Source organism: Syngnathoides biaculeatus, chromosome 7 (genome assembly GCF_019802595.1).
Source record: "Syngnathoides biaculeatus isolate LvHL_M chromosome 7, ASM1980259v1, whole genome shotgun sequence".
NCBI lineage: Eukaryota > Metazoa > Chordata > Actinopteri > Syngnathiformes > Syngnathidae > Syngnathoides > Syngnathoides biaculeatus.
The window spans coordinates 12,576,442-12,593,708 of NC_084646.1; the positions used below are offsets into that span (position 1 = coordinate 12,576,442).

Sequence of the window (17,267 nt, forward strand, 5' to 3'; positions counted from 1 at the left end):
TTCAACCAATCTCCCCCATTGGTCTCGGATAATATGGTCTTGAGCACCACACTAGTGCTCTGACTTGAGTAGAAAATTTTGGACTACTGAACGCTCCCCTCCTGGGCTGCTCTGTTTTCCCCGTAAGGTCCCTGAAGGTAACATTCCTCCCCATCCGCAGCGGGATACACACGGGCTACCCACAATGCAACAGTGACCAGACGCGTGCGCAGTAGGTTTCGCGGCCCAGAGGCGTTGGTGCTCGCTCGGTGTCGGTTCGAAAGATGCGACGCGCCCAGGCAGCATCAGTACCACCACCGCCGTGCTAATACCTGGAAAGCGGAGGAACCGGCGGTGCTGTTTTGCTGTTCGACGGGAGCCGTCGCCCCCAGGACGTCGAGATGGGAGACCAGAAGGTGAGCCCGACCCGGAGGAACAGGTGTTTCCGATTGGGGGAGGACGTTTGAGGGCGTAACGTACAAAGGAAAGAGGGCGAGAAGATGGACTTTCTTGTTGGCCACAACCCTAAATCACTTGCAGCCATTCTGCTTGAAAGAGATGCTTATTTCATTGACTACTTTTGTGTTGCGTCGCAGTCACGAACTGGCGGCCTCTCCCTGTGGTCAACATGGACGCAGTCTTCAACACTTACTGAGTCTAAAATTGCACCTTTTCGGTACTACTGCAGTTGGCGGGCAAAGCGACACGGTTACTGCTGATTTTTGTTAAATTAATACTTGAACATTATTAGTTGTTGTGTCATTGAATGCCGTTTGTTCCACTTCAATGGCTGCTCAGCTGCATGATTAAATTATGAATGCGCATCCTTCCGGCCGTGAAGTGGCCTCGTCTGGGCTCAGGTCAGGCGGTGCCGGCCAATCAGACAAAGGATAATCTGTCACGTGACTCAAGGAGCCTCCAAGGGAACGTGACTCACCTAAACGCATCAGTAGGACACGTGAATGCACCACAGCCATTTGTTTTAGTCCCCTTAGTACAAGGTACAGTAACACAAACTTGGGAAATTCTCACTTAATCAAGCTCAATCTTGAATGAGAATGCTGTGAATCTCTGCCTTATGAACACTCTAAAGTTGCCCTACGTGTGAGTGTGAGTGAGAATGGGTGCTTGTTTATATATGGTCTGCGATTGGCTGGCGACCAGTTAAGGGTGTACGCCGCCTCTCACTCAAGAGCCGGCGATAGGCACCGGCACGCCCACGACCTTTGTGAGAATAAGCAATGCAGAAAATTACTGGGTTTTTTTTCCCCTGTGAAACCAATCCTCCACTATTCACTGAAAAATTGCCTGTGTGCATATTTTTGCTATATCAATCAGATATATCAGGTATGTTATATCTGATTGCTATCAGACATGATATATCTGATTGCTCTGTGGTAATAGCATATGTTAGATTAGTAATTTTAAAATGTTTATTAAGGTGCAACTATTTCTTTCCTGCAGGAGTCTCTGCGTAAGATCACCCACACGCTGGCCGCCAAGAACGATGAGATATCAAATTTTGTCTGCACTCTCAAACAGAGCCTGGACAACCTGGAGGTGAGGACGCACCTTAGATGAATGATCACATAAATGAAATTGGGAAATTTGAACCTGTCATCTTTCATTTGGCCACCGCTGCCAGGCCAACGCGACCCGAGTGCAGGAGGACCTGGAGTCCGAGTTCAACTCCCTCCACTCGGTTCTGGATGAGATGAAGGAGAACATGTTGACACGCATTAAGCAGGAACGCGCCAGCCGCACATACGAGCTGCAGGTTAGTCTGTACACTCACCGGCCACAACATTGTGAACACTTGCACAAGACAATGAGAACAGTCAAGAATTGTCCCTCTACATAGACAATAATGCTCACTTTTGAGTGGCCACAGTAAGTGTGATAATTACTGAGCTTACGCGGGGAGTAGTAAAAATAGGTGAACACACACCATAATTGATTATTATTGGCTGTATTAATCATTTGAACCATAAATATACCACAAACTAAAAAAGGTCGTGGTGGTACAAAACACGAACATTTATGATTGTCATTTTCTGTGTAGGGATAATCTCTCAATATTATCCTTTGGACGCATCCAGCAGTCTGGTTTTTGCTGACTTGAAAATGTTCAAATTCCTAATGATTGTCATTATATGTGTACCCCACTTTAGGAAGCTTTGTCCAAAAATGGATAGCCTAAAGGAACTTTAATATTGGTTGTAAAAGTATTTTTTTTTAAAGTGTGCATTGAAAATGTATTTAATTCATTTTCAAAATTTAGTTTATTTCTGTGGTGTGCAATAGTTGTAGTGTGGAAGCACATAACTCAGATTTTGATATCCTTACACTCTGTGCAATTTACAATAAATTTGGATATAACAGATTTAAGATTCTTATATCGGTTTTTAAATATATACATGGTCTCGCTCCACCTTATCCCTCTGAGCTACTCCAGCAATAAACTTGTATTCTTCCCTGGTGCATCAAGTCAGCTCCAGACATCTATTTGGAAGCTCAGAGAGGGTCAAGCTTCTTTTTGCTGGTCCCAAACCTTAGAATTATCTTCCTCAGCACATTTACAGTCGCTCCCTTTGTGTCCATTTTAAAAACTAGACATTACACGATCAGGAATTTTGGGGCCGATCAGCGAGTTAAAAAAAAAAGTTGAGTTGAGCATACATTTGTTGACTTCAGCTGTCAACTGATCACCACCTGGTTGTGAGTTGGCTCCGATGGTGGGGGAAGATGCCAGTCCGACCTGACAGGCCCAAACGTATTGTGAGGGTCTGCTGGGAACGGCTGGCAGATTCCCCTGTCCTGGTTGACACGCCTCTGCTACATTGCCTGGTCGTCGGGGACACTGATTCTGGATTGGCAGACAGGGGTGGTGGTCTCCCTTTTTACTAAGTGGGACTGGAGGGAGAGTTCCAACAGGTCAGGGATGAGATCTTGCCCCAAGTGGAGGAGTTCAAGTATCATTGGGTCTTGTTCACAAGTCAGGGAAGAATGAGCAGCAGAACACAGTTGATTGAGAAAATGTAGTGGACTAAAGGTGTTGAAAATTGACAGAAATATAAAAACTGAAATCAAGTACAGAAGTTGAAAAAAAATCGACCAAAGTACTAATTTTCTCTCATACATTACAAGACTGCATCTGAGTTTGGTCGCTTATCCACAATGTTTGACAATAAAGAGAACAGGGCAGTGCCTGACTCTCCCTGATGGCGAAAACAAGACTTCATCATTGTCTGCATCTTGTCGCTCAGAGTCAGCTGAGCGCCTGCACAAAAGCGCTGGAGAGTTCGGAGGAGCTGCTGGAGTTGGCCAATCACACGCTCTGCTCCTCTGGGGCGGACGGCTTCACGCAGGTAACCTGCAATGACGTGACATAAAACAAAAAACACTTGTCCTCTCTGTGGCGTAACCGCGCCCCCACCAACATGTTTTGTTTTAAATGTGACCTTAACAATCATTGGCGCCAAACTCAGTTGTCTCTTCGCTTCGTATCTCCTCTCTCCTCCTCTTCGACTCCAGGCGGCCAAAGACATTAAGGATAGGTATTGTACTCAGCTATCCATTGCTTCCATTTTTATTCATTTTGCCCTTATATAACCAGCCATCTCGTATTATAGCGTGCATGCGTTCCTACGTGTAGTCACACTTTTCTTAGACAATAAGCACTGTGGTAACTTTCCATTCAAGAGCCTTTTTGTTGTGGTGTCGTACCGTTCCCACCCCTGTCCCAATTCCCCCCCGCCTCTCTGGATGAATGCTTCCCCTCTAGCTCGCCTTCCAGCGCCCATCAGGGCGATGAGCTCACTGGTAGTCCTGGCTAGCGTCCATGCATCTTTCTGTTTTGTGACTTTCCTCTCTCGCCGGCAGTGTGACGATGGCTCCAGCCTTCCGTCTCTCCCTGAAGGCCAAGGCCAGCGACAACATGAGTCACTTGATGGTGGACTTCACACAGGAGAAGGCCCTGCTGCAGGGTCTCAAATTTCTTCCAGGTTTGCTTCGCCATATTTTTTGTGGGATCCGAACTCAAAGTACAAGTACATTAAACACAGTGGCCTGATGCTATTAGCTCAAAGTGGCTAGTTTTTCACACAATTGTAAAAATGCTTAGATTTTGCCTTTATTAATTAACCTATAAACATGCCAGGAACTGATTCCGTTTCAAACTCGTCTTCCAGGAATACCCTTAATATCATTATATTCAGTAGCACCAATGTACTGTAGTTTGATGTGGCTACTTGAAATTTGGGTGCCATATAGGTCATGAGTAGACCTATAAAAAAAGTCAATGCAGACGTGATTTTCCCGTTTATAGGCAGAATTCCCTCTTTTCAAATTGCATTGATTAAAAAAAAATATTGTCCCTATTTCTGCAATATTCCGACTTTAACTCGTGCAAGAATGCAAACTTGGTTCATTTTCTGATCCAATTTTTGGAAGCGAGGTGGAAGATTAGGTACCCGTCAGTTGATTGGTCGAATGTGTTCCTCCTGACCAATGAAAATGCTTGTTGTATACGAGGTGGTTCATTGGGGCCATTTTCAAGTCAACACGATAGCGGTGCTCAAGAGGAAAGACACCTCTCGAGTGAAAGAAATTGATGTGTCAAAATTAAGTTCCGATCGGATTGGGTACATTTTGAAAACAGAATAACATTTATTTATGGATGTACTAGATATATTTCATTCACAATACTATTTATAAAACTTGCATGATAAAACTGGTGATCATCCTTTGATTATGCTTGCAGCCCCCAGACCCGCAGCTATTTTTCAGTCTTTTTTCATTCCGTCAAATCATGTCTGTCAATGCCATAAAACATATACGAAGTCTGCCATCTTGGTTTAAAACTGCCATTTTAGGGTCACTCCAGGGGACGTTCAAAGATTAAATTGTCCTTCAGTTTTTGTCAATATTAAGGACATTCAGTATTTGGAAAAAAACAAAACAGCCTAGTGAAAATTTCTTTGGAAGCGGTTCAAGGTACACCCCCTCAAAAGTTGTTTCAGCAGCTCCCCCTGGGGTTTTTTGTTGCTGTACTGACTCGGCTCCCAAATCCGGCTTTCACACTAAGTTGAGTCGGCATATCAGTTGAATAGTACCCAAAAATTATTGCCTGGAACGACAGAAAGTCTCCCATTTTGGCTTGAACTCTACATCATAGATATTTTTATAAATGTATTTATAGCTCTAGCTTTATGATTGCTCTTAAATTTTAACCATATACTGAACAGATGGCCGACACTGAATTGAGTGGTTTTGAGCATTGTGTTTGGGTGAAGCCTGCCAACAGAGTTAGACCATGTAGGGCAACTTTTGGAATAACTTCAAAGTATTGAAGTCAAAAATTTTCCAAGGAAAAATATGCAGAGAATTCACCTCTGTGCACCTCTAAATTGTGAAGTCCACAAATGTGTATTGTATTTTTGCCCCCTCCCAAAAAAAAACAAAAAAAACCCAAACAGATAATCATAGAACTGCAAATTTTGTGATGCAATATAATGAATTATATTGTTGTCAAATTTTGCCAAACATGCTAACATAAATGGAATGTAACTTGGAAGTCACCTACTCATTGCCTGCTCATGTGGGAAATGTTTCAGCCTTGGTGTAGGTAAGCTTCAGTGCTCTGGTCATTTTTTCAAATGTATTTATTCTTCTTCTTATTTTTTTTGTCGCAGTCCCCGCCACGCCAGAGATCCAGATATCCGAGTGCCAGGTGTGCGACAACACGGTGACTGTCGTCTGGACGTTAGCGGAGCCCGACAGTAAAATAGACCACTACATCCTGGAGCATCGGCGTACCAACCACGAGGGTCCGCCACGCATAAGAGAGGACTACCCCTGGATGGTGGTGGAGGGCATACGTGAGATGGAGCACACGCTCACAGGTGGGCAAAGGATCGGCGGAACGTTGGGTTGGAATCGAAGAGAAACTCATGATATGTGTCATCAGGTTTGCGGTTTGACACCCGGTTCATGACGTTCAGGGTAAGAGCGTGTAACAAGGCCGTGGCGGGAGATTTCTCTGAACCCGTTACACTGGAAACCAACGGTGAGTGTGCAATGGACTCCTGAAAATGAACGCCACGTACTCCAACAGTTGGCAAGCTCCCCTTTGTTTGTCGTCCAGCATTCACTTTCAAACTGGACTCCGCGTCGGCCCACCAGAACTTGAAAATAGAAGACTTGAACGTGGAGTGGGATGGAAGTGGAGGAAAGGTCCAGGACATTCGCAAAGAAAAGACCCGAACCAGCTCACCCATGCAGTCTCCAGCCAGGTGTGTCTGATGCTACGGTCACACTACAGGGCATAAGGCCCACCTCAGAGTTTTAGTTTCACCTCATCTTTTTATGAAGTCATTCATATTACGAAAACAAACACGACTTCTACTGTTGCAGGGATGGGTCCATGAAGTTATGCCCCCGCACACAAAACAGTTTTTCATGTTGCGTGTGCGCACAAATACAAAATGCCAGGTGTTTACAAAACATTCATATTGCACTCACATCGGGTACATATCTGATTTATATCCACATATGAAGGAGGACTAGCTCTGATATGAAAAAAAATAGAATTGTAGTGTTGATTTTGATTTTAAAAAAAAAAAAAAAAGTGAGAGAGACATTAAATTGCGAAAAAGATTCAAAATTAATCTGCAGTGTGAACATGTGAGTGGTGTATGTCTGCCTAAAAAGCACTCATGATTTTTGTGTATATATTTGTTGCCTTTATTAATACCTAATAACATCTCTTCTCCACAGCTTCAAATGCGAGTTCCCTCCATACTTGTTATGCCATGTCGCCACCACAAAATGTCTAGCCATTTGAAAAATACTGTAAGGGAAATTCCAATGGTTTGGATAAACAATGTATCCAAAAGGTCATGTAATATGTACTGTGTCTAGAAAATGTGATGTTAATCCTTTCTCATTTAATGGTGTTTTGAGAAGATTTTTATCGACAATTAAGAATTTTCAGGGGCGCTTGCGAGCTCTGACAGCAGGTCGCTCTCCGGAGCTCGCGAGTGGCGCCACCGCCGGAGCTCGCAAGTGGCCCCGGAGCTCGTTGGAGCTCCTTCGTCAGACTCCATGTCATTCCCGTCCGCAGAACCATCCAAATATTAAACATTATTTACAGCCACAGTTTCAAATCTGCATGGACGAATTCCTCCGTCTTCTTGATCTACCGATACTGCCATTTCTTCATCGGATGAGGATAAATCCGAGAAATCAGCGTGGGCATAATTGTGTCCCATGTAATCGAGCCTTCGGCGCGGCACGTAATAAGTCATATCTGCGCACGTTGGTCATGTGACTCATGAAAATGACAGCTCCCCTGAAAATTCGTTGTCGATTAAAAAATCTTTTCAAAACACTATTAAATGAGAGAGGATTTAACATCACACTGTCAAAATAGGGTACATATTACATGACCTATTAGATACACTGTTCATGCAAAGCACTGGATTTCCCCTTTAAAAAAAAATACATAGATGATTAGATTGTTCCAAACTGTCTCTTTCACCTTTGCAGCTTATAAAAACATCTATTGTCAAGCATTTATCAGACCGTCGTCGGTTGCAAAAACATCAACACCCCAAAGATTTTCTGCAATTTATGCTCCCAACCCACAGGCTAAAAAGTTGAGCTCTTTTTCTCTGTTCAGATGTGTCACTGGAACATACTACTTTGACATAAATACTTTGTGCCTATTAGCCAGGGCTGCCGCGCCATTTGTGGCATTTAGGGTGTGAACAGAAAGACCACAAATACAGACCTGGTGAATTTTTCAAGAAATTTAATAGCAAACCGCAAATATGTGTGGGTTCACTGCAGTGAAATGTGAAAGTAGACTTGAGCTCAATAATTGTTTTTTTTTCCAATTCTCAGTTTGTACAGTGTATGTTAATTTTTATATGAAAAATTTTGGACCTTGCGCTAGAAATGGCGGGGAATCCCTGGAAGACGCAATTCGATGGTGTTGTCTTTTTGTTTATTTTTAGTTTTGGCATGAAAATAGAATGCAGGAAGCACAACAACCACAAGATTTTTGGCAAGATTTGCGATATGTGAAATGGAAACGACTTTAATTCCACACCTCTGCCAAATGTCATTCTCACCATTAGGAGTCAGTGTTGACATGGGGGCCATTTGAAAAAGAGATATTTTTGTTTAAAACTGGTCAAATAAAAAGCAACTTGTGTAATATTCAGTTTTACAAGAATTGCAACATTTTTCAATAATGCATACGAGAGCAACGTTTCGAGGCAGCCCGGCGCATGTCATTACCACCATTACAAGTTAGTCTTGACGTTCAAGTCATCAGATCATTTTATTAAAACAACAACATCTTATATAATGTTTTGTCTCACAAAGATTGCAACATTTGTGGTTACATATGAGAGGCGAAGAGAAGTTTTCGAACCAGTCAGGAAGATGTCATTGTCACCAAAATATTTACGACATTCTTGACGTGCAAGACATTTCAAAAGCAGGTAGCGTTATTTAACACAATAAAAACACATATAGTTTTACAGGAGTTAATTCCATGAGGTTTGTTTTTTTTTGGGGGGGGGGGAGTTCCAAGGTTTCCTCCCACTTTCCAGAACATGCATGTCAGCTTCATTGAAGCCTATAAATCATTCATAGGGTGTTGTGAGTGAGTGAGTGAGTGAGTGAGTTAGTTAGTTAGTTGTTGCCCTGCAATTGGATTACGACAAGTGCAGGGTGTACGCCGCCTCTTGCCAAAGTGAGCTGGGATCAGCTCAAGCTCTGTTGAAAAAAAATATATCTGAGAGTTTTACCTTTGGAGTTAAACTGCTCTCATGAGCTTTTCTGCCAAATGCATATTTAATGAGGCCTGCCTGCTTGTTTACTGTTCTATTTATGACATGTTGTAAAACATGACGTGAGCGGCTCACGATCCCATTTTTACAGGTGTGTACTTTATTTGTGTTTAAAAGTTCCACCTAATAAATGTTGGGGGACTTCTTGACCAACAAAACTTTTTCCAGTGGAGCATCAAAATCATTCTGCCTAGTATGGGAGGAATTTATCATTTAGGTCAAATATGTGGAAACTGTGCGATGTGACAGCCTTTAATCAAAACCAGCATTTGTTTTTCCTTGTGTCATCAGGTCGACGCTGATGTCGCCGAAAAGAGCACCGACGGCCCGGCCCAATAGGGACCGCTTCACAGCAGAATCCTACACAGTGCTCGGTAAGCACAAGGAAGAAAAAAAAATCAGCAGAAAAGATCTGATTTGATTGACAATAACATCGGGATCGTTTGACCCGCAGCCGACACAGCGATCGACGCCGGCCAGCAGTACTGGGAGGTGCGCTTCGACAAAGAGAGCAAGGCCTTCGCCGTGGGCGTGGCCGTGCGCAGCCTGGGCCGCTTCGACCAGCTGGGGAAGAGCAGCGCTTCTTGGTGCATCCATCTGAACAACTGGCTCCAGCAGAGCCTCACCGCCAAGCACAACAACAAGGCTCGGACGCTGGACTGCCCCATTCCGAGCAGCATAGGAGTCTACTGTAACTACGACGAAGGTGCTTTAATGTGGAGTTTCCTCGCTCGGATGGTTTGATTTGAAAACCTTGAAAGGCACAGTAGAGCAGCTGTATAGCGTTGGCCTCACATTTCTGAGGACCGGGGTTCAAATCCTGGCCCGCCTGTATGGGTTTCCTCCAGGAACTCCAGTTTCCAAAAAAAAACATGTAAATTGGAGACTCTAAATTGCCCCTAGGTGTGATTGTGAGTTTCACTGTTGTCTGTCTCAATGTACTCGGCAACCAGTTCAGGGTGTACCCCGCATCCTGCCCGTTGATATCTGGGATAGTCTCCGGCTCTCCTGCGACCCTTGTGAAGATAAGCGGCTCAGAAAATGGATGTATGTGTCCAAAGTGTTGCATCCATCCTAAGCCATTAACTGTTCAGACAAACTTTAGGTATAATTTTAAGATCAACTGCTTGTGTTCAAACCGCTAACCTTGACCTATTATCATAGATTAAAAGCAAAACATTCTTTTCAGCGTTCTTTTAACTTGGATGACAAAATATAGACCATTGGCAAGGTTAAGTGTGTCACGTCAGGTTGATCGGGGAGTTTTTGAATGCCAATGGATCTGTCACGAGGTTGGCATAAAAAGCACTTCACCCAGGTTCCGAAAAACATTCCTTTCGATACACTCACAGGCACCTGATGTTATCTTCTTGACTACCTCCAGGTGGCTCATCACTGTAATCGTTTGGTTGTCATCCGCTGCTGAAGATTTTGTGTGTGTCGTGGGGGGGCGTCCGCACCAAGTGCTTCCATCTCAAATTCCAAAATTTTGCAATGCATCAGTGGTGTATGTGCCTTACCCTGCACATGCGATACTATTCTGCTTTGTGCTCTTGTTCAAATATTCCTTAAACAGTTTGAATTTTTCTGGATCGTGTGTGAATCCTCTTTGCTGCCTGAATGTCCCTACTCATACAACTAGTTGTTGACACATGAGCGATGGGCTAGTGACACCTCGTTTATCAGACCTTCTCTCATCAATTAGTTGTTTTTCTTCAGGCCCTGTTTTTCTCATAAATCAGATTTGAGGGCGTTTGTTTTTTTTTCACTGATCATTCACATTGACAGTTATATAAAAAAAAAACATTCTTCTTGCAAACTTCTTTAAGCACAGTAACAGTTTGTACGTTGTGTCTTTGCAAGGCTGGTTAAAACATTAACAGTAAGTCCTGTTGTGCCACCCAGAATGGGAACAGCAACAGGAAGTAGAAGCCTACCAAAGCAAAAGCAGTACCATGGCTTAACAGAAGCAGCACTACTTCTGCTAACTGATTATCAACAATTATGACACTGAATAATTACTTCGTTAAAGTCCATTTTAAATGTCCTTCTCTCTACATCACGTGCATATGTTTGTCACGGCTGCCAGGCGTGCTCTCCTTCTTCAACGCAAAAACCAAGCAGCTGATGCACACCTTCAGGACCAAGTTCCAGCAGCCGCTCATCCCGGCGTTCATGGTGAGAACCAGCGGGAATCGGGCTCATCGAAATCCTCCCCCTGGGCCTCACCGGGTCTCTCCCTTCACAGGTGTGGAACGGCAGCTTCTCCGTGGTGACGGGCCTGCAGGTCCCCAGCGTGGTCCAGAGTGGCCAGAGAAAGAACAGCGGCACCAGCAGCTCCAATGCCAGCCTCACCTAGACCCTCAACTCCTCACACCTCCAGCCACCGTTGGCCCTCCGTGCCACCATCCTGCATGACTGCAGTCGGCGTCCATGACCACGTCACGGCAGAAGAGTTGGCGTTGTCAGGCCCCCCGCTCGCCGCGGGGGTCCAACTCCATCCCACGACTTAGCGCTGGCCGCTGCCCTTCTTCTAAAAGTTCTCCTTCACTCTCTCCCCGTGCCTTTCTTCTCATTTCCACATCATCGCTGCGAGAGAGGTAACCCTCCCCATTTCACGTTAAAGCATCCGTCAGTGTCTCTTGTGTTAATAACGTCTCGCTTAGTGTTACTTAGGCGACAGTCTATTTAATCCAATTTCAAAACGCACTCTTTGCTCATGAATAGAACTTAACGCTAACTGATATGCTCCTAGTCACACAGCCAAAAAAGAATCCTACCTTTCATTCTGAATGGTAGGTGACACAGCTTATGCGCTTTTCGGAGCTGTGCAGCTTGCTGCGTTACCATCTTAAGAATAATCCTAAAGGTTTTAAATGTTTGAGCCGAGATGGCTTGGGTATCTTATTCAAACGTTGTTTTGGATATTTAGTCGAAACCCCTTTTACACTGATCCTGCAAAATATGGCCCGGTATTTATCTGCCTTTTACTTTTAAACATAACCCAGGAATTTTCCTGCAGCTCCGTCATCAGCAGCAACAAAGTCGCTGCTTCTCATAAATTTTTGCGGGGTGGGGGATGAAAGGGGGCGTCACTATCAGAGCAACACCTCCTTTCCACACAGATCCAACGAAATTTGCACCCAAAATTTCCACACAGGTTCCACGGGTGAAGACATCTTTGACTTTCACATGAAGCCCAGCAAATGTAGGATATCGCTATGACTGTTTCCTTTCAACTTTGTTAAATTTATTTTTTACATGGATCAGTAACATTTTCCGAGTGGTACTTACTCGAAGGGCCTGTCAAACGGGTTGTTACAAAACACACTGCATTCATCTTTCATTGACTTTTACACGGAAATCTGTCACCCAGAAGTCTGTCAACAGCAGCAGTCGCTGCCTCTCATCATTTAGATTTTTTTTTTTTCAGCGCAGTGTCGGATAGTCACCTGTTTTACACAAAGAGGCTGCATAGTGGTTATTTGGGAGCCATCATAGAAGACCCAGGCTTTTATCCACCTTTGACTTTTACACGAAACCCAAAAACATTGCAGCGACTGTGTCAACAATAACAAAGTCACTGGTCCTCATTCATTTTTTTGGGGGGGACTACTCAGTAACAGCATGCTTTTGTGGGTTACAGTTTTACACTGGGGTTCTGCAAAATGGCTGCATCGAAGCCATAGCCAAAAACCCGGCATTTAGCCCCCTTTGACTTTAATACGAAACCTAGAGATATTACTACGTTTGTCATCAACAACATTTGAACCTATTTTTTTTTTTCCATTTTCTTGTATGATACAAAACCATTTGTAACAAAACATACTGCACTTATTCACCTGAAGACCTTTACACGGAACACAACACAAGGGGAGTGTTGCAGCGTTTGTGCCTGAAAATAACACGCATATCTCAAAACATATCAATTGAAATGAATGATAATGTCATTAATCTGTTTGCACTCCCCCCCCCCCACAAGAAAAACAAAAATAAATTTGTTTTGTGTATTTTAATGAGGGGACAAACAGTAATGATATAATTAAATTGAATTGCAGAGTTTTTGCACGACTAATAGAATGAAAATTGTGTTGCATTTTGTGGTGTTGCCTTGTCCGCCATTACAGAAGTCACCGACAGTGGCAACATTATGGCTTAACTCCTCAAGCGGATGATTCCCGGGGCGTCGTTGTCACCTTAGCTATTTATACCAAACGGCAATATGGGCAAAAGGCAGAAAAATACCCGTTTGTACAGGCTGAGTAGAAGGGGTTTTCGATGATAATATTCAACCGTGTTACTTTTATCATGCTCACGATTGTTTTCTTGTAGAATTGGTGTTAATTCAAGGATTTAAGGCATTGGATGCCATGCGAAGAAGGGATGCAAAAATACACCAGTAAGCTCGCTAATCCTCATTATTACTAAGCGAATTGTGTTGTTCCTTATCATGTGGAAAGGATCTCTCAGCATGTGCGTGTGTGTGTGTGTCTAAGCGTAGCGTGCCAGTAAGTCATATAACAAGCTGTTTGGTGTGCAACTTTGAGATGAGCATGAGTTGAATAGATAGGTGGAATTGATGTGAAAATGTCTGTGTGCGCGTGCGTGCGTGCGTGTGCGTGCGTGCGTGTGCGTGCGTGCGTGTGTGTGTGTGTGTGTGTGTGTGTGTGGTGTGTGTGTGTGTGTGTGTGTGTGTGTGTTGTGTGTGTGTGTGTGGAGAGGTGGGGTGGGGTGGGGTGGGGTGGGGTGAGCCGCACGTTGACCTTTGCTTTGCTTCCTCATTGATGTCTCTTTCTGTGTTTGGGCCTGGAAAAATGGACATGTAGATGCTTTAAAGAAGCACCCCACCTGGAATATTTTTTGTTTGATTCACACGCTAACCAAATGCCACACCGGACGCTGTAAATAGTTGTTCTCTTTTCATATTAACCTGTCGCCAATCAGTGAGGTAATAAAGGAGTAAGAGCACTTTGTCTGTCGTCTGTTCAAACAAAAAATATGAAATGGTAAATCTGCAAGAATACCGTTAACTAAATTTTATATGCTGTACTGTAGGTAACGTGTCACCAATCAGTAAGGATTGAGGCGATTTTGTTGAAACAGCCGATATGACAATTGTAAAGAAATCTGTTGCCATCGCTGATTTAGTAAAGCAGTGAAAGAACTTTGTTGAAGAAAGTGATGTGCCTCAAAGAGGGAAAAAAATTCATTAATAATTAAACCCGCAAGGTCACACCTTACTGTGAGTACCATTTTCCATCGTATCCGATCAACAATCAGTAAGGTAGCAAAACAGTAGGAGTACTTTGTTGGAACAAGTTATATGACCGATGGAGAGAAATATGAAATAATACTGACAGCAGATATAACAAGTCAGATGTCACACACTACTATAAACTCTTGTTTTTTTTCCATTTTAACCTTTTATTGACTGATTGCGAGTACTTTGTAGGAATAATTTATGTGCCTAAAAAAAAAAGTAAAATAAAGCTGCAAGTAGATATGCTGGTTTGACGTCAGACATTTCAATCCAGTACTTTATCAATCACTCACATTTGAAAAATGTACGGGTGTGGTCAGTCATGCTAGCAGATAAAATTGCGGGTGTGATTAGGGATGCAATCTCAAGAGCTTAAAATAATTTATTGGATTAAAATAACATTACTGTAAATTTAAAATAGAAAACTATAAATTCAAACTCAGAAATGATAATTTACAATTTCAACTGATATTAGTAGAACATGATATAAAATGGTATTTAAAAATTTTCAGCAATAAAAATTGTTGATCTGACAAACTTTACCTGTCAAGGAATAAACACAAACGGTCTATACTCGCAATCTTTTGAAGATGCTGAAAGTTTAGTTCAACATAATCGTCGTTAGTGGCAATAAGCTAGCGATACATTGTAACAAACATTCTTGTCGCCGATCGTGATGTATATTTGTGGGGTGGGGGGGCACGCATCGCGGGACTGCCGTTAATGGGAGGCCGGCTTCCTAGAATGTGCCATTATGTGCATGCGCTCAACGTACTGGCCACTCCTGAATCAAGTGATGCTGATGACTTTCAATATAAATGCGCTTTCAGTACGTGAAGCAGCTCTGAACATGCACTTTCGGCCTAACTTTCATACACGCTCAGTACGGTTAACTTGCATTTCCCGTTTCCTGGTGAATACTGATTGTTTAGGAGCAGACTTGTTAGCAACGTTTATGAAATAAACACGTAAATTAATGCCAAAACTACACAAAATAAGTGACGTCTTTCAATATCTATTTTTTCTACTCGTAACAAATTTTACGTGCGTGATTTTTCATGCTCAGCTGTGCAGATTTGCGAGCACGGAGGCGCACGAGCGAGGTCGCGCTCGTCCAATGTGAGTGACTGGTTTATAATCTATGAGCAATCAGTGAGGCAGTAAATTAGCCAAAGAACTTTGTTGGAGCAAGTGATGGAGAAAAATATCAAACTGTAATACCGTATTTTCCACACTATAAGGCGCACCTTAGAGCCTTTAATTTTCTCAAAAGCTGACAGTGTGCCTTGTAATCAGGTGCGCCTTTTATATGGATCAACATTGAGCCTTTAGCGTAGCCCATCTAATGGATACATAACGTAACCCCAGCTTCTACTATAGCTTCTATTCTATGCATCTTATATATGAAAAGGGTTTTAAAATGGGCCCGTCATTTAAGGTCCGCCTTATAATGTGGTTCTCCTTATAGTGCGGAAAATACAGTAATTAAAGCGGTAGGCACCCATGCTAACTAAATCTCACGTACTATAAATGCGTTTTTTTTTCCCACAACCCGTCAATCAGGCAATAAAGAAAAAAAGAGCAAGAAACAAATGTGAAATTACATTTATCAATGTAGCGATCAGGGTTAAACGTCGCCACCTCATTTGGAAATGTAATGAAAATGAAATTAGATGGTTTCTCCATTGCCCACTCTGGGAATTTGGGGCATTTTGTTCTGGGGCTAGTATAATTTCCCTTTGTTGGTTTCCTTCAGTTTGAGCGATTCCCCGCCAACATAGGAATGTGGTATCCCCCTTCACTGCCCCCAAAAAACAACCTTTAAATAAATGTCATAGTCATGCTTGATCTCACCGTTATGCAACATATTGTAAAACCCCTCTAGCTGACAAACCAACAGTAATTATACCTTGACAGGTAATTATAGGCTTTAATCCTTCCTCTCTTTCCACTCCTATTTGAGCTGTGTGTAAAATTCAGGTAGAATCCAAGAGTGTGTAAACAATGCATAGATTCTCATCCATTTTCTGAGCCACTTATCCTCACAATGGGTCGTGGGAGTGGCGGAGCCTATCCCAGATGTCATCGGGAAGGAGGTGGGGTACAGCCTGAGCTGGTTGCCAGAACAATCAGAGGGCACGTGGACACAGACAACAGTCGTACTCATAATCATACCTTGGGGCAATGAATGCATATTTTTGGGATGTGGGAGGAAACCAGAGTTCCCGGAGAAAAACTACGCAGGTGCAGGGGGAATATGCAAACTACACACAGGCGGGGCCGGAATTTGAACCACGGCCTTCAGAATTGTTATGCCAGCACGCTACAGCTGCGCCACCATGGCTATGGATTCTCTCTTTTTTTTTTTAATGCATACGCTCAAATTCAAAAATTTGTGATTAACTTGAAGAATGTTCCCATGTTTTGATAAATAATCATCCACCACCCAGGTAGTGATCAGTGGTCAGCTCCGCACCTCTCTTCATTTGAGTGTCCAAGACACTTTAGGTGGAAATCTGGCAGGAACTTCAGTTTGGATCAAGGAACTTCAGTAGCTATATTGTGTAGTATTTGCACATGTATATTGTACTCATCACTCACTATTGTACTCATTGTAAATATAACCATTTGTAATACAAAGATGTGGATTCATTTTTTTTAACCCATACGTGGGCAGTGTCCCATTTTTGGGACATCGTGATGTTCACGCATCATATCCTTCAGTATATTAAAATATTGAAGTGTTTTTATCTGAAGCCATAATTTGGTATCAGGAGACGATAACGCATGGGTCGAAGTGAGCACGGAGTTATTTCCCTTTCCTTCCTGACCCAACATGGCTGCCTCAAGTACACATGGAGCGTTTTCCAAGAGAAGAAAGGGAGAAAGTGAAGAAAATGCAACCAAGTTTGTCTTCAAAATGCTAATCCATCAGCAAGTGTTTTTCTAGAGTAAGAATTAATTCATAAACATATCTCTAGCATGTAGCACTTCACGGAACTGACAACATACCTGTCCCAATTTTTGGGACGCTCCCCGTGAGAGGCTACGTCTTTTTTGACCTTTGTTTTATGCGTTAAACGAAAAATAAGTCTTATTTCCTTGATTGGATCCTGTTAGCAGACTTTTATCTCAATAAGGCAAAAAATTGCCACCCTGCCCATGAA

The 17,267-nt window shown here is 42.9% G+C and overlaps 1 protein-coding gene across 1 annotated transcript; it reads left to right on the forward strand.

Moving 5' to 3' along the window:
• The first annotated feature begins 255 nt into the window (after window positions 1-255).
• fsd1 (fibronectin type III and SPRY domain containing 1) lies at window positions 256-13,504 on the forward strand. Its single transcript, XM_061825786.1, has 13 exons — window positions 256-395; window positions 1,444-1,539; window positions 1,625-1,756; window positions 3,246-3,347; window positions 3,514-3,536; window positions 3,862-3,983; window positions 5,673-5,882; window positions 5,948-6,046; window positions 6,125-6,272; window positions 9,132-9,214; window positions 9,295-9,546; window positions 10,930-11,018; window positions 11,089-13,504. The coding sequence occupies exons 1-13, from the start codon at window positions 381-383 to the stop codon at window positions 11,197-11,199; spliced, it is 1,482 nt and encodes a 493-aa protein (XP_061681770.1). The 5' UTR covers window positions 256-380; the 3' UTR covers window positions 11,200-13,504.
• Window positions 13,505-17,267: the final 3,763 nt, after the last annotated feature.